The sequence below is a fragment of the Eucalyptus grandis genome, chromosome 1 (genome assembly GCF_016545825.1).
Source record: "Eucalyptus grandis isolate ANBG69807.140 chromosome 1, ASM1654582v1, whole genome shotgun sequence".
In the NCBI taxonomy this organism is placed as follows: Eukaryota; Viridiplantae; Streptophyta; class Magnoliopsida; order Myrtales; family Myrtaceae; genus Eucalyptus; species Eucalyptus grandis.
Window position 1 is genome coordinate 6,475,352 of NC_052612.1, and position 22,375 is coordinate 6,497,726.

Consider the following 22,375-nt stretch of genomic DNA (forward strand, 5'->3'; position numbering starts at 1 on the left):
ATTGTTTGTTATTGAGTATTTGATTGGTAATGGCCGAGCATGGATATATAGCGCCGCACGTTGATGGGCTATATAGTAGGGAGAATGGTGAGAGCTAACGAGAATGTTATTGGTTGAGACCAATCAGACGATATTATTGGACATACGTGGTTCGGTGATTGGGAGTATCACCGGCGAAAACGGGCGCTTAAAGAACGCACGTAAATGACTTATAGACAAACGTGGTTCGGTGGTTATGGGAATATCACTAGTGAAAACGACGCCTTAAAGAACTCACGATGTTGTCTATAGCCGATGTCACCTTGGCGAAAACGGCGCCCTAGAAAGGACACGTGGTTCGGTGATCGAGGATATCACCTGGGTGAAAACGACGCCTTAAAGAACGCACGGTGTCGGTGATCGGTATGTCATTGGCGAAAACGACGCCCGAGAAACACATGTGATTTGGTGAATGAGTACACCATTGGGAAATTATGGTGTGAGTGGGAATGACTTAGAGATGGTTCGATTGACATGTAATCGACTTAGTCGATTGGCCAGTGCTTGATCGGATGTTGTGAATTGTTTGAATATCTGTGTTTAACCTTGAATTGCAGGTGGGAACTGAGGCCAAGGTAAGTCCTCTGACTCGTGTGTGCTTAGGCAACCGTATGGCGTATTAGTTTATTAATCGAGTCTTAGGGGGTAGGACTCGCTGAGACGTGGTCTCATTGGTTATTGAATAACCATTTCAGGACCCTGAGGAAAAACTGAAGAGGAAGAACCTGAAGGGGAGAAAGTATTTTGAAGTGGAAGATGATCCAGAGAGGGATCTTGAGTACAACCCAGATGTGGATTGAGATCCCATCCCTTTTGTGAACCCTGTTTTAGTGTAGATAGGTGTGAGACTTTTATGCTGTAAATAGTATTGTAAATATATTATGAGTTGTGCCGTTAATGAAAGTGTGGTTGTGAATTTCAATATGAAAAATATGGCCTGCTTTTCTATCCCATTGTTTTATTGTCTGGGGATTTATAACTGCTTCCGCATGCGTAATAAAAAAAAAAAGAAAGGGTCGGCGATAAGTAGTCCTGGGATATCGCACTTTAATAATCGACCAAAGAGAAGGATGGGCGCGTCCCCGAGGATCGGGGCGTGACAATAAGAGTGCTCGAACTGACATAGCCAAAAGAAAATTTCCTGGGCACAAAGACATGGGACTGTAGAACCGTCTCAATTTATTAGCAGCTTCCTAAAGCATTTTATATTTAAACAATAAGTTTCGGACATATCTTCCCGGAGAGTGAGGTAGCCGATTTAAAGGATTATGAGGTTCAAGTAAACAACCGATAAAGTACATAATCACGATACATCCACCAATGATATAAGGAGTGATTCCAAGCCCGATGGTTCCGGTAAATACCACTTAAGTACCACAAGCAAAGGCTAGCATCATCGCCCATATCGCAATGAAAATGCAAAGTCCCACGAGGTGGGTGTATCTCACCTCGTGGCGAGAGCTCGCGAAACAAGTATCAAATTGTATGAACAATGCCAAGACTGGGAAAATGAACGCTATAATATTTAATACCACAAAGGCTTTGAAAGCTGCCCTGTCAGCAAGAATCGCCATCCCTCGGTTGGGTCCATCGTTGTTATATCCTCCGGGCATGGTGAAGGTTGCAGCAAAGGTCACCGTGGCAATGAGCATTGCCACTAATTGTTGAAGGTTGATCAAGTTTCTTATTGATGAATCGGAATTTTCTCGGTTGGCGGTATTACTTCCAATGGTTATAGACACGGCTGGTTGACCTTCAACAAATTACTTGTCCAACATCTCCCTCATTATTTTAATAACCATGCCTTGGAAATCCGATATTCCTCGAGATTGTTCCAATAGATATATGACTTTGGCAGCATGGTAGCCGACCTAAAAAATTTACAAAATGTATTGATTAGAGGGTGAACTTTTCCGGCGAAATAGTTCATGAAACTCACTTTACGCACTCAAATTTCATCTATAAACATACAGAACTCCCGGCGAGTCATAAAATATTATGGGGCAGAGTGTATGTTCTCTCTTTTATCTCAAGAATTGTTTGAATGGGGGCAGGAAAAAAACAGAACGATTATACCCAATTAATTTTTAAATATTCTGATATTTTCATGTGAATGTGGCAGAATAGTTGTTTCCAAGTCAGAAGGTGCAAATAAACTTTTAAATTGAGATTCTCTAAAGCTACATCTAATCTTACATTTAAAGTCACCGCTGTCTGGTTGACCCCCTTGCACACAAGGGCCATTAGACAGCACATATTTATTCTCCATTTTTCTTTTGTTCTTTTTTTCCTCCCTCTAGCTTATCCCTTAACTTTGGAGGATCCCAACCCCGATGTTTTGCATTGTTTTCAAGATAAATAAGATGACAATTATTTGTGAACTCTTTTGATGACCCGATTGTCGCACGCATTTAAAATTTATGCTCAATGAAAGTTTTTAGATTTGATGAGATAATATGATTATACAATCCATATTTACCAACTTCATACATTATATTGTACACAAATAATATATATTTATCAACCAAACAACATAATTAACTAATATTGAATATTACTTTATTGAATTCTTTGTTACTGGGTTGTCCAAGTGGTCAATCTTCCTACATAAGAAAAGAAAGGTGGGGAGTTTGATTCCCTACCTTCTCATATGGGTAGGGGGTGAGAATGTATAGTTTCAAGTGTGAAGTTCAACTCTCATACTAGGTAAGGCAAAAATCAGAAAATAGATTGAGAATTAAAGTAGGACAGAAAAAAAAAAAAAACTTCTATTAAAAAAATTCAAACATATATATATATATATATATATATATATATATATATATTTTCGACTTTTTTTTTTTATAGTGTGTAGTTAACTGTTGGCCATTAATTCAATATTCAGCTTTTTTTTTATGCAATTAGATTTTAAATAGGGCTTTTATATGTGAGAATAAGTTAGATGATTTCAGACTATCAGTATAAATTAAATTATAAGGACTTCAATTTTAATTTTTTACTGGGAAGATAATTATCTTGTAAGACATAATTTCTATATGACGAAGCAAATTCATCACCATGTTATAGATCAAAACTAAAATATTGAAGACAACTTCTTTAGCTACTGCTTTTTGTTAATATTGCAATACTCATTAATATTGTTTAACCAATTTTTTTCAATAGTCTAAAATATTTGTATGTTACTTTGTCACTAAATCGTTTGTGTGCACATATCCAATATATAGATTAAATGGTTGTTTGAAAGAAAGAAATTATGTCCCTCCACATTTAATTTATAATAAATGGATATATAGATTTATTGGCTATTGGATCACATTACATTCAAATTGTAAGCTATGGGAATTGATGTTGATATTTTGTTGTAGGAACATTACAGATAGATTAGGCGGATAAAAAAGCCTTTTTATTTTTGCCTAATTGATGTAATAATGTGTCGATTAATGTCAAGTGAAGCGGGAGGGAATGAAGCTTTGTTTGTAAGTGGCTTAACCACAAAATTCAATTCTGCCCAAATTTCTTATTTATGGTTCGATGTGAAATATGACATCACTTCACTCCGAGCTCCTTTTCAAATGCGTCACGCTTATTAAAGCTATCTATGCTACTATTTGCTCAAACAATCGACTAAGCAAAACAAAGTAGACGCAAAAACTCCAATTGGGCTGTTTGTTTGCACCGAGTATCACCTGAGCCACTGTTTCTAAACGATACTGTAGAAATTGTCTACAAGTGAACAAATTGAGCTCTATAGGGTTCAAGCAAGCAAGCATACCTCATTATGAGCCAAAAAAATGTCAAGGGTGGTCATATGATCCTTGTTTGTGGTGAAACGGTTCACCCTCTTGCCTTGTGCAAGTATATCTATGATGATGTAGTTTTTATGAAGCACAGCCAAATGCGGAGCCGTGTTTCCATCGGTACCTTATTCCTTGATAAGATACTCCAAGTTTGGCGTCCGGAGTATGTACTTGACTACATCTGCTGCTCCACTCATTGCAGCTGCGTGAAGATCTGTTTGCCCTTTGATGTTTATGATGTCCCAAGCAACGGGACAAAATTTAGCAATCTCATCAATGACAAAAGGGTAGTCTGCAAGAATGTGGAGGATTCCCCAAGAAATAGAAGAGTGCAACGTTCCTAGGAAGTGGACCCTGCTATCTTCGATGTTTGAGTTGGCCTTGCCTGGGTAGACACTTGGTGCTGCTTTGTGTCCTTCCTTGGCGTGTTTTATTGTCTTGGTGCTGTTGGCCGATTGGCCTTTTCTTAGCTTCCTTTCACTCATCATGAGCCTGTTTATCTTGAGTGACAGTTTTTTGAAGCCGTTTGTCTGTACTTTTTGACCTTCCCCTTAATATTACTTACTTTAAGTTTAAAAAAAAAAAAAACGAGTAGTCTGCAAATGCCGCAATTTGAAGAGCCGATAGTCCCTCTTTGTCTAAGTCATATGCCACAGAGATATCGTGCTGTAGGAGTTGTTGAACTGCTTCGAATTTGCCCCTCAAAGCAACATAATGAAGAGGGGTCCAACCCATTTCGTCTCTTTCTCTGATCAATTCAGGTCTGCTCTTCAGGATTTTCCGCCAACCTTTGCAAATACAATATGAATATGTCATGGTTCAGACTGTTTTCAGCATCTTGACGGAGATATTAAAATTGCATGGTCTCCCGTGAAGTTTTCCCCTTTTTTCTCGGTAATAGCAATGTATATGTCATGGTTATTATGAAGTTTCTCTAGTTATCTCGTGTTAACCTTCAGTCTAGTATAATGCAGAAATCTGTAAAGGTTTGCTTTTTGATAAATGAAATTGTTAATAGTTGGTAAAGTTGATCGACAAGAAGCTTTTCTTATCTTCAGGAGGGCATCTGCTCCGTCAGGGCTAGAATAAAAGACCAATGTTTTTTTTATCTGATGCCAATCATTTTGCAGAACAATCGTGGCCAACTCAATTTTATAGAAATGTCAATATTGAATTAGGACTTAGCGCCTTCATATTTTCAATGGTAAAATCGTTGCACTCCCATTTTTCAAGTCGTCATGATTTGCCCTCAAGAATTAAAAAAATTTGCATGCATACCCTGATCTTTCGGAAATATATAGGGTTAACATTGTGAAAAAAATCCAAAGTGAATCACATATAACAAATTTGCCCCAAATTAATTTTTTTGACTATCAAAAATCCCAAATTGATATATTTATGACAAATTTATTCCAAACTAATTTTTTTACTAAAAAAACCCACATACTTATATATTTGTAACCATTTTATCCCTTATTAATTTCTATTAAATTTATCTAATATAACGAAAAAAACCCAAACTAATATGCAAGTGACTAATGAATGGTAAAACTCTAAATCGATATATCCATCAACGAAAAGTACCAAAATAGTCCTAAATCTTTTGTTTTGGTATCAATTCAATCCTAAACTTTTCAATTTGATCAATTTAATCATAAACATTTTTACATTGATCCAATTTAGTCCATTCGGCTAATTTTAGCCGGAAATTGCTAATGTGGCCGGCGGCGGTCTTATGTGGCGTCACGTGAACAAATTTTATAATTTTTATATTTTTTCAGATTTTTTAAATTATTTTTTCTTTTTCTCTTTTCTTTATTTTTATTTTTATTTTTATTTTCTCCTTATCCCTTGGCCGGCGAGGTCACCGGCAGGCCAATCATCGCCGGCCACAAGCTGGTTAGGGCAAGGGGCCCCGTGCCCTCGCTAGCCACCGGCGAGGGCCGCTGCGCCCCGGCGGCCACAAGCGAGGTGTTGGCCCCCACCCAAATCCAGGCAAGGGGCGGTAGCCCTTGCTCGTGGAGGGCGAGGGTGTGGCAGCCCTCGTCCAGATCTAGGCGGGGCACGACACCCCGCCCGCCACGAGCGAGGGTATCGGGCCCTCATCTAGATCTAGGCAATTATTTACCCAAATTAAATTTTTAAACGCCATTTAGAGATTATTTGCCCAAATTAAGGAATTGGGGCAAATTCAATGTGTTCTTGAAAAACCCTAACCCGCATTTCTCAAATTGGGGCAAAATCATCTTATCAAAATCTCCTTATCAAATCTTGCACAAAGAAGAACAAGTTGGGAAACGTTCAAAACTCGTCCACGATACGTTTTCACTACAAGGCCTTCTTTTCAATCCTCCACTCATGGCCTCATCTTCACTGCAAGGCCTCCTCTGCCTCCTCCAAGGCAGAAGAATCGGTCCCTTCTTCACCCATTCTCCAATTTAGTCATCCCGAGCTGTAGCGAAGGAGAAGTGAAGAATCAAGAAGACAAATGAGAGGCGAGAAAGAGGGCTCTGTTTTCTCCATTGCGTTTGCTCTGTTTTTTCCTCAACGCATGCGAGCACAAATGCAAGAACATTGAGATTTTCTTTAGTGTTCTTATTTCTCTTTGCCCTTTTGCTCATCACTTATGCAAGCAATAAACTGAGTTTATCCAAAACGCCACAAAGGCGACAGAGAAGATTTTTTTTTTGGGTTGTGGGGGGAGCCCAATTGTATTGTTCACGTAGCCATGTTAGATGAAAAAGTTTCTTCATTGGACTTCTTTTTTATAAGAAAAGCCGCGTATTAATAAAACTTCATATAAAAAACGTAAAATTTGTTGGAATTTACCGCTGGAAGCACTTGAACAATCGTTTTTCCACTGATATAATATTTAAGTAATTACTTGAAAAATTTTGGCACTAAAAAGATATGACATTTAGTGTTATTTTCCTACCAATGCTCTTTGAAACAGAAATTGATAAGGAGTGGTAAAGTATTTAAGCTAGATCATGGTAGAATGCCCTAATGGTTTAGAAAGCATGCATTTTGAATGGTTCCATTCTTTTGAGAATTATTTTCTGTACTCAAACCAATTCCAAAATTAAGAATTCGCATGAGAAGTTGCCTGCCCATAGATATATGAGAAACTAGGGCATTATAATATTTTTAATCACGGGTAACATCGACATTGACTTGGAGTTGACTGTTCTATTTTGTTTTTTTTTTACGTTTATGTCATTAAAAATTGAAACCTGTATCCACATAACAAATTTATCCAAATTAGTTTTTGTATCACAAAAATCTACAACACATTTTACCCCAAACAAATTTTTGTCTTATGAAAAATCCCAAAATTGATAACCTGACTGAAGATTACCCTCAACGTTTGATCCTAAACTATTAATGGATGCTAGATTTGAGTCAAGGTACCGATTTAGGTTAAATATGTTATGAGGAACTAGTATCAAGATTGTTTGCGAGATGAAGACAAGGTTTAGGATAGATATATTATGAGGTATCAATTTGAGATTTTAATGGTAATAAACCTATTTTTGTTGCATCTTGTATGGCCAACCAAGACAGGATATAGAAGTAGTTGAAACATCTTCTAAGCCTTATGTATGAAAAGCAAGCATGTTAAATTTAATGTTGAGGATTACAAAATCGAGTTTCCCGAGCTTCCTCTACAATCTTATGGTGTAGGAGTTGTAAATCCATGACATGGTCCGTGATTACATCGTGCAGTGATTTATGATTTTCATTTGATCATTAAGCATCCAACTTTGTAAAGTTGGTGATCTAAGGGAAATTGCATTTACATGAGAAAAATGGACATAATGCAATGGATGAAAGAGCATATAATGATATGGTGTCATCATTATGGTGTAATATTGTCATACCATGCTTTTGCGCCTTACTCAATGCTACAATTTGTATCCCTTTTTACCTTTAATCAATTGGGAAAAAAAAAACTATGAACGAATCTGATTGATGCATTTCTTGCAAACCAAGCTTTACATCGAGGATCGGATTCGATTGAAGACCTTGGATGAGGCTAGGAAAGTCAAATTCATCAACGTTTATTTGTTGAAACCTCATTTGAGTTGACAGTTCAAGTATTTATCCTTGTAAAAATACAAAAAAAGAAAAAAAGTAAGGCAATAGCAAAAAGAACTAAAACTATAAAAAGGCAAACAAATAATAATCAATTCCACAGATAAAAAAAAGGGATCTAATTTGGTCTTGATCTATTTTCTAAAGCCCAGAAGTGGAGTCTTGTTCGCTTTGCCAAACGTGTCGACTTCACCCCGGATCAGTTCGCAAGGCCTATGTCCAAATTCTCTGATCCCACGAGAAAACGAATAAACGAAAGATTGCTCCGGACAAGAAGCTGCGTTCGAGAAGCTTCCGGATTCTTCCCCCACCACCGTTGGAGGTCGCCTACCTCCTCCGGCCGTCGGACGGTGCTCGCCTCCTCCAGCTGTCGTCGATCCTCAGTCTCGGGAAGACACTGATCGGAGAGAAAACCATTCTCGAGGCACGCATGCACACCTGAGAGAAAACGCACAGGCAAGGACGATCGAGAAAAGGGAAAAGCTCGCACTCCCTGAGCGCGCGTCTTTGGAGTTTGTTTTTCTTCGGTCATCCTCATCCGCCGATAATCGCCATCGGTTCACCACCGCCGGCCGTCAACTAACGTACGTACTGGAAAGAGAACTTGAACTGGCGAGGTTTTTGAGCGTCCAGAAGTCGCTCTCTCGGTTATTTCTTCTGAATCCTTTCCTGCCTCTTCGTTGCCAATTGTGTTTGAAGCAATTTGCGTTTGTCTTAAACTTCGTTACCGGTGCTCATCGTCACCAGCGACCTTTTCCAAATCCTCCTGGTGCGAACTCGACCAGCAATCACGACCGAGAACTCCTCATCGGCAAGGTAATCTCTCTCGCCTTCTATACTCTTTTTTTTTTTTTTTTTTATGAATAAAAGTAACCGAAATGGCATGTCCTTTATTAGGATAGAATCGGCTCGAATTCGTATTCATATTGACGATTGCGTACTTGGACTGATTTTGTTTGAACCTGATCTCTAACCCGATAAACTGATTTTGTCTGAATCTGATCTCTAACCTCAAGTCAACGCGCTTGCTTTCACTTCTCCACCGAATGCACATAACGTGTTTGATAAAATGACTCCGAAGCGTATCAGTGAGTTTCTGCTAAATCTGAAGATCTACTAGTTTAGTTTGCACATTATTGATTGATTCGTTGGTCATTTTAAGCATGATTTTGTAGATTTTACACATTGACCGAGACTGACATGCCTATTCTCGTTCTATTCCCATGTGTGTTTGTCTCTGAGGTGATGGGTGCTGGTCGATGGCGAGTAAATGGATTTGAGTCAATGGCCGGAGCATCGATCCATTGAAGCATTCGTGTCGGTTTGTTTCTCCAATCTTATGTTCTGTCCATTTCCTTTACTGTTGCGATTGTGGAGGATTGAGTTGATGGTGACCGAGGATGGCCGTAGTCACTGAATTGTACTGATTTAGATGAATATCTGTTGATGATTTTAGAGGTAATGAATTTATTATAAAAGTAAAATCAAGTCTTAAAATTATTGTTAATTAGTGTGAGTGCAGGATCGAACTTTTACAGCTTGATATGGTGATACATCTTTGGCCTCGTGTGCCTAAATATTTGCTGGTGTTACTCAGCGGATTGATTTGAAAGTTCTGAGACTACAATGAAAGATGACATCACTACTTCTATGAAGGCCCGTGAAGCTTTTGAAATAATTGGAAGCATCACCAATGACTTCCTGCGGTTTTTGTGCAACCATGCCACGAAAGAGAGATGCATAGAAGTCGAAGGCAAGTTCCAATTCAACGGCAACGTCAACTATGTGCTAGTAAACATCACATTCTTCAATAAACCTTCAGCGGAGTACAAACCAACAGTCGATAACGGCAGGTTTTAAATTGGACAACTGACATAAAAGTGCTCGAACTTGAAGGCTGACAAAGCAAAAAGAAAATTTCCCGTGCACAAGGTCAACTTATTAGATTTCCTAGCGACCAGAATGGAGCCTCGGCGTCAGGGAAATCAAAAGATACGGTGTATCCCGCAATCAAGCAAGAACTTTCGCATATATCCTAGGGGTACCCTACGTAGCAACCACGCATGAGCCTCGTGGTCAGATAAATCATACAAGAAGCACACGGCAAAGAGAAGTCCATACGTAACACAAAAATGGACTCCTTCCTCGATACTCTCGGGGAGCCTCTCCCGTGCCAGATTCAGCCCCACATAAAAGGCTACGAACAGCCCGAGCATAGCAATTTGAATGCAACCTTCCACGGTCGGGATATATTTCGGCTTTTGACCATAGCTGAACGTTAAACTTGCATAATGTAAGAATATTGCCACGGCGGAGAAAAGGAACGCAAAATTGTTAGACATCACAAAGGTTTTAAAAAATGGCCTGCCAGCATGAACTGCCATTCCATCGTCATTATAACCTCCCGGAACTGTGAAGGCCGCGGCGAAGCTTACGGTGGCTATCAGCCCTGCCACTAGTAGTTGAGCATCCATAATGCCTCTTTTTGACAAAGTGAAATCATCTCTATCGGCAATATTACTTCCTGTAGTTGTCAATATAGAGGGTTGACCCCAAGCAAATTGATTGTCTAATCTCTTCTTGCCATGTTCAACATACCAGCCTTGAAAACCCGGGAGTCCATGAGATCCTTTCAACAGGTAATGAACTTTCGTAGTGCCGTAGCCGATCTAAAAAATGTACAGAATATATCAATTAACATGTGAAAGTTTTCCAACGAAATAATTCAAGAGCCTCAATTTACACACTCAAAATCCATATATAACAAATAGAACTCCAGGCAATTATTAAAATGTCATGGAGAATTCATTCATATCATCTCTTTTAGATAAATAGTTATAGTTACGAGTGTGCTATCCCGGTCATGATTTATTCTCCATTTTTCTTCTCTTTTTTTCTTTTCTTTTCTTTCTTTTTTCTCTTTATGGTATCCCCTAAATTTAGAGAATTTCCATACTAAATGTTTTCCATGTTTTCAAGATAACTAAGATTTAGACAATTACCTTTGAACTAGTTGAAGACCCCTGTGTTGCTCGGATTTGAAACTTATTGAAATTTTTTGCTTAGATGATATGATATGATCATACAACATAATAGTTACATACATACATGTATCTATCAACTAATCAACAGAGTTAACTTATATTCAAATTGCTTTACTAAGTGATTTGTCATAAACTATACCTTCCTATTTGAATAATTTGTCACTGAATAATTTTAATAAAGCAAAATATTCAATCTTAAAATTGTTTTAAACAACTTATATTTAATGCATTTAATTTTTGGATATTAATACGATTTTTTTTTTCATGAAATCGGATTGTAAGTTGGGCTTTAATATGTGGGAATGGGTTAGATGGTTAAAAACTATAAGCATTAAATGGATTATAAAGACTTCTATTTTGAAGATTTTTGCAATAATAGCTACTGGCAAGATAATTATTATGCCAATAAAATTTCTATACGACAATGCAAATTCCTAGCTATGTTATAGACTGGAAATAAAAATTCGAATACAACTTTTCAACTACAAATTTTTGTTATTTTGCAATACTCATAAATATTGCCTAATTAATTTTTCCATTAGTCTATACATAATTCACATTTTACTTTGTCAATAAGTCGTTTTTGTCCACACATCCAATTTATAGATAAATTAATATTTTTAAGAAGAAAAAGAAGAAGAAGATATGACAATACACATTTAGTTAATGATAAAAAAAATACAATATATACATCCGAAAAAAAACATAAAGACTTCAAATCATGAGTTTAGGTTTGTTGACTATTATATCAGATCACTTCTAAATTCATAAGCTATATGAATTGATGTTGATATAATGTTCCTTCAAATCATGAGTTTAGGTTTGTTGACTATTATATCAGATCACATTTAAATTCGTAGCTATATGAATTGATGTTGATATTTTGTAGGAACATTAATGATAAAGAAAGACTTTATTTTTTGTCCAATTAAAAATAGTTCGTTTGCTAATTAATGTTAGGTGAGGTGGGAGGCCACGAAGCCTTGTGATAATGAGGCTCAACCACAAAGTTCAATTCTACCCAATTTTCTTATTCTTGATTGTAATTTATGAATTGTGAAATCACTTCACTCCGAGGCCCTTTTTCAAATGTGTGTCCAACTGATTTGGAACGAGAATTGAAAAAATAATTAATATGCTTAAACATTCGAATAAACAAAACAAAGTTGACGCAAAAAGACTTCAATTGGGTAGTTTGTTTGCACATGAAATGAGTATCACTCGGGCCACAGTTTCTAAATGATATTGAAGAAATTTCTCTAAAAGTGAACAAATCGAGCTCTATAATGTTCAAGCAAGCATACCTCCTTATAAGTATCAAAATGTCAATTGCGGTCAAATGATCCTTATTTTTAGCCAAATGGTCCACCCTCTTGTCTTGTGCAAGTATGAATATGATGTTGTAACTTCTATGAAGTGCAGCCAAATGCAGAGCCGTGTTTCCATCGGTGTCTTGTTCGTTGATGAGATACTTCAGGTTTGGCATTCGTAGTATGTACGTAACTACATTCACTCGTCCACCGACAACAGCTGCATGAAGAGCCGTCTGCCCTTTGGTGTTTATTATGTCAAAAGCGTCGGGACATGATCTAACAAGCTCGTCAATGACCTTGGCATGGCCTTGAAATGCTGCAAGGTGAAGAGCCGATTCCCCCGCATTGTCTAAATCGTATGTCACAGAAGTATCATGTTGGAGGAGTACTCTAACTGCTTCAACTTTGCCCAAGTAAGCAACGTAATGAAGAGGAGTCCACCCCATATCATCTCTTTCTCTGATCGCTTCTGGTCTTTTCTCCATGATTTTCTCCCAAACTTTGCATATAAAATAGGAAAATGTTATGATTTAGTCTGTTTATAGCATCTAGACATAGATACTAAAACTGCGCTTCATCGTGTTAAGTTTTTCCCATTTTGTGTGTACTAGGAAGGACTATGTCATGGTAATTTGAAGTTTTTTCCGGCGATCTTGTGTAACACTTGTAGAACCTGACTGCTTTCAATCTAGCATAATGCAGAAATTCATAAAGTTTATCAATTGAAAAGTGAAATTGTTATAAATTCGTTAAGCAGTTTGAGAAGAAGTTTCTCATATTTTTAGCAAGGCATTTGCACTATCAAGTCTAGAATAAAAGGCTAAAATTTACTTCAATGCCAATCATTTTATGGAAAATATCCTGTCCAACTCAACTTTATAAGAGGATTTAGATAATGAAAGAGGACTAGCACCTTCTACATTTTCAAAAGTAAAATCATTGCATCCCTTTCCTTTCAAGTCATCATAATTTACCCTCAAGGATTAAGAAATTTAGCATATATACCCTGATCCTTTGTATATATATTGCCACGTGCCCCATCATCACTTGCAAGCTGAAAATATTGGTATAATTTAGGAAATAAAAAGTAAGAGAACAAGATCTAGAAAAACGTGTAGAAAGAAATTAGCGTGTGCGAAATGCTATTACCAACACTGTAAATAGCAATTTTTCCGAATCAATGGATAATCTAAAATGGATACTATTTTTTTTAGTCCGCGTTTCAAGAGAAGACGAATCGGTTGGACTTATTTTATAGTCGATAAGTAAAACAATAAAGAAAATGCAATGAGAATTACAACTGAAATCTTTCCAAAACATAACCCTCGTATATAACTAATCAAATAGCATGTTCGACCTCTCCCCAAACTAAACATAATAATAAATAAATAAGTTTTGGATTTGCTATCACTGGGCTTAGTATCTTGTAATACTTACTGGTCAATGAGAGAGAGATTCCGGCATGCAAAGCTGTCAAACCCTTAGGGCCCTTATGAGAGGATGACCATGAGAAAGCACCTAAAATCAGCCCAATGGCATGAGAAAGTTGTCGATCTGTTGCAAGATAAAGTGGAGACTCATCGGCAGCATTAATAATATCACACAGTTGAGAATCTTCTTCAATCAACAACTGCACCACCAAATTATGGCCTCCTCTTATTGCATGGTGCAGTGCTGTATCCTTATGCAAATTTTGCTTTCGAAGTAGCTCTTTGCATGCATCAACTTGTCCGTTCTCAACAACCCAATGAAGTAATTTTGTGAAATCAGTGAAGACTCGAACCACTTCGCAACTTCCCACTTTGGCAGCAAGATGCAGGGGAGTGTCTCCTTTGTCGTTAACTTGCCAAAGAAGGGACGGTCCTGATGGACATTGAAGAAGATGTTCAATGAAATTTACTTGCCCGTATTGAGCTGCAACGTGAAGAATGTTGTTCTCCTTTGGTGTTGTTTGGTCGAAAAGGTCCTCTCCATTTCCTAAAATTATTGTCTCAAAGGAATCAAAGTCTCCCGACTTTACAGCCTCATACACTTTAGGATGCATTCTCAAGAGGAATTGACTAAAGGAAGAAGATTGGGGAGGAAATGTTTTTAAGCTTCTCAAGAGCACCCAAAAGGAGACTATTATATGTGTATCTATAAAATGTGAATATATCAGGCTTCTTGTTGTGAAATTTTTGTTCTCTTGAGAGCAAATTTATAATACCGAAGTGGTGGAATCAAGACAAGTTTGAAAAAAAAAAAAAAATCGACGTCTAGGTAGACATGTGGTCTTCGTTGGGTAGGTAGCAAAGATAACCTCCTTCGTTAATCTTCAGCCAAGTGAATATTCTAAGGAAAATGCTTGGCTAACATTAGCTTGGAAAACGGACGGTGAATCCTCGGCCACACAATTTGGATGAGAGAGAGGGAGACTTGTGTCTTGTTTGGAAACTTCCTAGTACTTGTGTTTCAGAAAGGAAATTTTTGTGGACATTCTCTGATTATCACACTTGAGACAATGATGAACCTTCAAGGATGGTGTCATCGAGATAGGAAAATCCTAACGAATCCACATTTAACGGTTAGGATTTATCCAATTACTTGACTTGATCAATATTGTCATCCAAAGATAGATAATTGATGTACAATGTCACTCTCTCTACCGTTCCCAAGACGAGTAGACAAAAGTAAAATTAAAGTTCAAGTGCAAGAAATGTCTTTGAGCTTATCAAGATGACTTGACTAACAGATGGATGTTAGAAAGGAAATTTCTTAGAACTTTTCAATAAAACTTTTTTGAACTTTCAACTAGACTAAAGGAAAGATATTATTGGGGAGGACATTTCTTGAAACATTTCAAAGGAATTGACTAAAAAGAGGTTATTGAGAATAAATTTCTTGAATTTTTCAACAGGACAGGATTAAAAGGAGGATGTTGGGAGCAAATTCAATGGAGGATGTTGCATGGTGCAGCGCGGTATCCTTATGCAAATTCTGCTTTCGAAGTAGCTCTCTACATGCATCAACTTGTCCATTCTCAACAACCCAATGAAGTAATTTTGTGAAATCAGTGAAGACTTGAACCACTTCGCAACTTCCCACTTTAGCAGCAAGATGCAGGGGAGTGTCTCCTTTGTCGTTAACTTGCCAAAGAAGGGATGGTCCTGATGGACATTGAAGAAGACCTTCAATGAAATTTACTTGCCTGTATTGAGCCGCAACATGAAGAATGTTGTTCACCTTTGGTGTTGTTTGGTGGAAAAGGTCCTCTCCATTTCCTGAAATTATTGTCTCCAAGGAATCAAAGTCTCCCAACTTTACAACCTCATACACTTTAGGATGCATTCTCACTGTCTCTCTACCTTTCTCGAGATATAGAGCAATTGTGAGTGAACTTGTGTATATAAAGAATGAGTTCAAGTGGGAGGAATTTATTTCATAATATAATTTTTAAAAAGCCATATTGCTCTAATTCTTGGAAGTTTCCGTTCTCCCACACGCAAATTAAAAGGAAAGCACAGGTCTCCCTGTAGCTTCTTTTTTCTTTTTCTCTTTTTTTCTTTTAAACTTCTAAGGCATCTTGTCTTCTACTTTTCCATAAGAAGCAAAACCATTTCACATCCAGGATACTTCCTGGAACATGGTAACTTTAGATTTCTACGCCTTCCCCATGTGAGGTAGGTAGCAACGAGAACCACCCTCGATAGTTCTTCAGCCAAGTGAATGTCTAAGGAACCTTCAAGGATGGAGTCATCGGATCGTCTCATCAAGGCTGAATCAACTGCTTATGAAGTTACCAATTACTATCACAACCACTGTTGCCGTTACCATGCACCAGCCCTACCCCTATTTCTAACATCCCACTATCATTCCAAATCTAACAACATGCCACCGTTGTCACTAAATTTAACATTGACACCTAAATTATGATTTTATCTAATCATTTATTACACTAAAAATTAGGGATTGGGTTCAATCCCTAAACAAAAAATATCAACATAACATAGTTTGCATAATGGGGAGTGCGTACCATGGAATATCACGCAGGCAATTTTTTCTTATAGAGTGGTGCCACTAAAAATTGAGATGCCTTGGCTGAAAGTTCTGAGTTAATTGCCAATCTATGATTGTGGGGGCCCACTTATGGATTGTGGAGACTGAGAGATGATGAAGCTGTGATTATGGGGGCACACTCGAAAGGATGAGGAGAATTCGGTGGCTTCTTTTCCGTGAATGACGGCCTCACAAATTTAAAGGAACGTGTCATAGGAGACATGACAATTTTTTGGGAGCGTGATTACCTCGGTCCTTGGCGAAAAGTCAAAGGATTTGGGACAGGGGAACATATCGCGACTTATCTTCTCTAAACGGAGCGTACTGAAGGCAAAAGCAAACTAACAAGGCAAAGTGTTGTAGAGGGCCGTTTACTTAACGAAGGAAAAGAGAAGAATTCTTTCCAACTAGTGAATGGCAAAATCTCAGCAGTTAAGGCACAAAATTCCAAAAGATAAGGAGATATCGCCAATATTCAACGTTCACTATGCCCTGTTGTTGTCACCATTAAGCCTCGATGGTCACTGCCCCCTGCCGCCCCTGACATCACCGCTCCACCCAATCAAGCCAAGTCCGCATCATTCCCTTCGGTGCCATGAATGTGGCCACCAACGCAGCGACGAGTCCAAACCATACGCCAGACATTAGGTTTCCAGCCAAACTAAAGAGACCCGCCAGTCCGGCCAACTCCTGCAGCCGTTGTTCGCCACCAACATCGATTAACCAGCACCGGCGAGCATCAATTCTGCCCTGCAATCGTGCTGTGAAGCCGCCACTAAGAAACAGACGAGGACGAGCAGGCGAACCAAAGTGCGCTCGCTGACGGTTTGCAACCTGAGCAACGGCCAACAAACTTTCTCCGTCGCATCAGTTTAGCTGCAGCTTCCAGGCCCCGCTCACAGCAGTCACTAGCCTTGCCGATGCACGCCAGTATCCCTGTTGTTGTCTTGTCCAGCCTGTTAGAAAAATATTATATAACATGAAAAATAAGGATTGTTAGGAATCTATTAAAAATAATGAGAAAATAAGATTAATTATCTAAGGCCTGTAAACATTGTCCTTAAGGACAATATCCTTATAATTTATTTTCATCATATCAATTGTGATTATTTACTTACCCTTAATTATACCCATGAATGGACATTGTTTAGTGGTATAGGATACTAAAATAATTAAAATATCAAATGAATCTTAGGTAATAAACCAATCAAGTTAGGGTATCGAGAGGAGACTAGTTGGATAATTAGTGTAATTAAGTTCCCGATCTTAAAATCTCCGGTTGCGTAAAAGGTGAAATATTTCCCCTATCTTACTTGGCTCCTATCCTGCCTTAATAAGCTAACATAAGCTCCTTTATGTAGGGTAAGTCATACTATAGTATTGAAAATTCTAATGTCACACTAGTTAAGGGTTTGGGAGGACCCGAACTATTTGAGAACTGTCGGTCCACTTTTGGCATTATCTCTAACTCATCTTTCCCCAAAAGTGTTGGGAGGTTGTGACAAGGAGATTTCTCTCGCCGACATGGAAAAGTACATAGTCCCCTAATTTACAGCTCCCAACACAGATAATGCAGCTTCAATGAAGAACATGGCGATGGGAATGGCTTCTTGTAGTTGGACCCCAACGGTTCGGGGTTTGTATCGATGAATGGTTAGGTTGTTCGAGGATTGGCCACTGCTCCTCTCTATGCATTAGCGAGTGATGCATATATTCCACAAGCAAATACAAAAGATGAAGCGAAATGATTGTTTTTTGCATGAGTGGGTGATTGAATTTTTATAGGTTGATATGGAGATACATTTTTGGCGCTGCCAACCTAATTATTTAATGATGTTACTCACTCGATTGACTTTGAACGCTCTGAGATTACATAGAAAGATGACATTCCCCACTTTTATGATGGCTAACGAAGCTGTTGACACTGACAGGTTTTAAATTTTACAAATGACATAAAAGTGCTCGAAATCGACGACTGGCTGACAAAGCAAAGAGAAAATTTCCGGTGAGCAAGGTCACTGGTTTGCAGAACCAGCCCAACCGAAAATGACAGTAAAAAACTTTCGGTTGTATCCTCATCTGGGAGAACTACCTAGCAGCCACGAATGAGCCTCGGGGTCGGTGAACTCATAAATGAAGCACAAAGTGGACAGAAATCCATACGCAATATAAGGAGCGACTCTTTCCGCGGTACTCCCGGTGGGCCTGATCAATATAGTGAACATCCCGAAAATATAGGCGAGCCCCATCGCGGCTATCGCAACTTCAATGCAACCTCCCACAGTCGGGATGTATTTCGGCTCTTGACGATAGCTGAACGCACAACTTTGACAATGTAAGATTATTGCCAGGACAGAGAGAAGGAAAGCAACACTATTGCATAGGACAAAGGCTTGGAAATCTGCCCTGCCAGCAAGAATCGCCATTCCCCGGTTGGGTCCGTCGTTGTTATAACCTCCAGGCATTGCGACGGCCGCAGTGAAGCTCACTGTGGCTATGAGTGCTGCCACTAGTAGTTGAACGTCCACAATGCTTTTTTTTTTATAAATCGAAATTATCTCGGTTGGCAATGTTATTTCCTATGATTGTAGACAAAGATGGTTGACCCTGAACAAATTGCTTTTCTAACCTCTTCTTACCATGTTCAATGAACCAGGCTTGAAAGCCCGAGATTCCATGAGATCCTTCCAATAGGTAAGAAACATTTCTAGCACCGAAGCCGATCTAAAGATGTACAAGATGTATCAATTAATGAGTGAAAGTTTTCTAGACAAATACTTCAAGATCCTCACTTTACAAACTCAAAATCTATTTATAACAATCAGAACTTGCAACGAGTGGTGAACCATCATGAAAAATTCAATGGAAAAATTGTTCTGAAATTCATAAGTTTATTGGACTTTTGTCAATTCAGTCATAAACCTTTTAATTTTGCCAATTGAGTCATGGATTTTTTCACATTTTGCAAATTGAATCCATTTGGCCAAATTTTGTTGGAAGTCACTGACATAGACATCGATCATCCTATGTGACATAACCAAAGACTAATATGAACATTTTAATATATTATTTATTTATTTATTTTATTTTTCCCCTCTATTCAATCTCCAGCCTTAGTGAGCTCTAGTAAAGCCCCCAACCGCCCCCAACCCAGCCACAAGTGAGGCCAAGCCTTGCCAAGGGTAAGCAAGACTTGCCAATGGCGGGCAAGGCCGACCTCACCCACCCTAGCGAGGCTCGCCCTCGCTAGTGGCTAGCAGGGGCAAGCTTTGCTTGAGGCTAACAAGGTCAACCTTGCCAACCCTTGCCTCTGACTAGTTGTTGAGGCTTGGTGACCGGATAAAGGAGGAAGAAAGGGAAAAATAAAATAAAATAAAAAAAAAGGAAAAAATAATAAATTTTTTGAAATATATTAAAATATTAATTACAAATTATCCATGTTACCATCGGCCATGCCATGTAGGTTGACCGACGTCTATCTTAGCAACTTTCGATTAAAATTGACTAGATGGACTCAACTAGTAAAAAGTAAAAATGTTTAAGACTCATTTAGTAAAATTAAAAAGATTTATAACTGAATTGCCAAATATGTGATAGCTTTAGGACTCTTTGGATAATTTTTCGAAATCATTCAAATCATAGCTGATAAAATAAATGGTAGATAACACCTGTTAATAGAGTTTCGTATAGTAAACAATACAATTACAAGTATGCTATCCAGTCTTGATTTATTTTCTAACTTTCTTTTCTTTTTTTTTTCTTTTTATGCTATCCCCTAGTAACAAAGATTTAGACAATCACTTTTGAAGTAGTTGAAGGCCCTTGTGTTGCCCAAATTTGAGCTTTATACTTATTGAAAATTTTTGTTCCGATGATACAATATGGTCATACAACATATAATTAACAAACGAATATGTATTTATCAACCAAACGACAAATTTAATTAATACTCAAATTACTTTACTACGTGATTTGTTTTAAACTATACCTTGTTATTTGAAGACTTTGTCACTGAATAATCTTAATAAAGCAAAAATATTCAAACTTAAATTGTTTTTTAACTGTGTGCATTCAACTTTTGGCTATTAATCTGATATTTGGTTTTTCTTTTTTTTCATGCAATCTGTACCTGGAGCTTTTATTTGGGATAATGAGTTAAATGTTTTAAAAATATAAGCATTAATTGGAGCTATAAAGACTTCTGTTTTAAATAGAACTTTTTAGCTACTGGCAAGATAATTATTGTCATATGAAATATTTATAGGACAATGCAAATTCCCACTATGTTATAGATTTAAAAAAAAAATTTGAATACAACATTTTAGCTACGAATTTTGTTATTTTTACAATACTCACAAATATGGCTTAATCAAATTCTTAATTAGTCAAAGAATATTTGATGTTTACATTTCACAAAATCGTTTCTATCCATACATCTACTTTGTAGATAAATTAGCAATTTTGAAAAAAAAAAAAAAAAAAAGAAATATGACCAAACACTTTTACTTAATAACAAAAAAAAAAAAAAAAACATTATATACCAACTCACATCTTGAAAGAACCATAAAGACTTCTATAGTGAGTTTAGATTTGACTATTATATCAAATCACATAAAAACTACTAAGCTACGTGAATTGATGTTGATTTTGTTGTAGGAACAATAATGTCAGAGAGAGCCTTTTTATTTTTACAACTAATAATAGTTAGTTTGCTAATTAATTTCATGGGTCGAAGGCATGGAAACATCTACCTCCTTGATGTAAAGCCAAATGAAGAACAATGCTTAATTTCAATTCAAGATGAAGCAATTCTATGGCATAGAAAGCTTGGCCATATCAACAAGAAGCAATTAGCCAAAATCTCTTCAAAGCAGCGGCTTGTTAGAGGTCTACCTAAACTGCCATACCAAAAGTCGACTTATGTACTCCATGCATTCTCGGGAAAGCAGGTAAAAAATTCATTTAAACAAATAAATCATGTATCTACTAATCATGTAATACGCTTGCTTCATATGGATCTCTTCGGACCAACAAGAACCCGAGCATTGGAGGTAAGAAATATTGTCTAGTAATTGTAGATGATTACTCGTTTTACCCGGGTATATTTTCTAGCAAACAAATCGAAACCTTTTCGTACTTTGAAAAGTTTGCTAAAAGGTTCAAAATGAAAAAGGATGTGCTATTTCTAGTATAAGAACAGATCATGGAAGTGAATTTGAAAATCAAGATTTTACGAGATTCCGTGATAAATCTGGTGTTAATCACATGTTCTCCTCTCCGTATACTCCAGAGCAAAATGGAGTTGTGGAAAGAAAGAATAGATCTCTTCAAGAAATGGCTAGAACACTTTTAATTGAAAGTAAAATTTCTTCACGATTTTGGGCTGAAGTCGTTTCAACCGCTTGCTATATTATAAATAGAGTCTTTTAAGACCTATTCTTGATAAAACCCCTATGAATTGTTCAAAGGTAAGAAGCCTATTGTTTCATACTTTCATGTGTTCGGTTGCAAATGCTTTATTTTGAAAAATGCAAATGATCGAGTTGGTAAGTTTGAAGAAAGATCGATGAAGGCATCTTCCTTGGATATTCTACATCAAGCAAAGCCTACAGAGTCTACAACAAAAAAGCCATCGTGTGGAAGAATCAATGAATGTCAAATTCCAAGACTCGGTGCAAGATGAATCCAGCCAGGACTCAACGATGAGACCGAATCCGCTCTAGATCTTCAAATGTCTACATCTCAAGAAGCATCTCGGATTCTCGGGAAGTCCATCATCAAGACGATCATGGAGAATCAAATAAAGAAAGAGATCATCAACCCGGTAACCGGAAACACAAATCCAGTCATCCCAAAGATCTTATTATTGGCGAACTTAATGAAGGAATCCGCACAGATCAAAAAGGCATGAAGAATCTAGTGCCGTGGCTCTCATCTCGAAATTGAACCAAAAGCATAGAAGAAGCTTTATCGATGAAAGTGGATCGAAGCTATGCAAGAAGAGCTTAGACAGGTTCAACATCAATGATGTCCGGGAATTGACATCTAAACC

At 37.6% G+C, this 22,375-nt stretch overlaps 2 protein-coding genes across 2 annotated transcripts; both read right to left on the reverse strand.

The window, feature by feature from the left end:
* Window positions 1-9,672: 9,672 nt before the first annotated feature.
* Window positions 9,673-10,600, reverse strand: LOC120290615. The gene is made up of 2 exons (XM_039306947.1): window positions 9,924-10,600; window positions 9,673-9,863 (listed from the first exon to the last, which is right to left on the reverse strand). Exons 1-2 carry the CDS (start codon window positions 10,403-10,405, stop codon window positions 9,788-9,790), a joined length of 558 nt encoding a protein of 185 aa, XP_039162881.1. The 5' UTR covers window positions 10,406-10,600; the 3' UTR covers window positions 9,673-9,787.
* On the reverse strand, window positions 9,932-14,515 carry LOC104442885 (protein ACCELERATED CELL DEATH 6). The gene is made up of 3 exons (XM_018872622.2): window positions 13,726-14,515; window positions 12,280-12,787; window positions 9,932-10,600 (listed from the first exon to the last, which is right to left on the reverse strand). Exons 1-3 carry the CDS (start codon window positions 14,330-14,332, stop codon window positions 10,564-10,566), a joined length of 1,152 nt encoding a protein of 383 aa, XP_018728167.2. The 5' UTR covers window positions 14,333-14,515; the 3' UTR covers window positions 9,932-10,563.
* Between the last annotated feature and the right edge of the window lie 7,860 nt (window positions 14,516-22,375).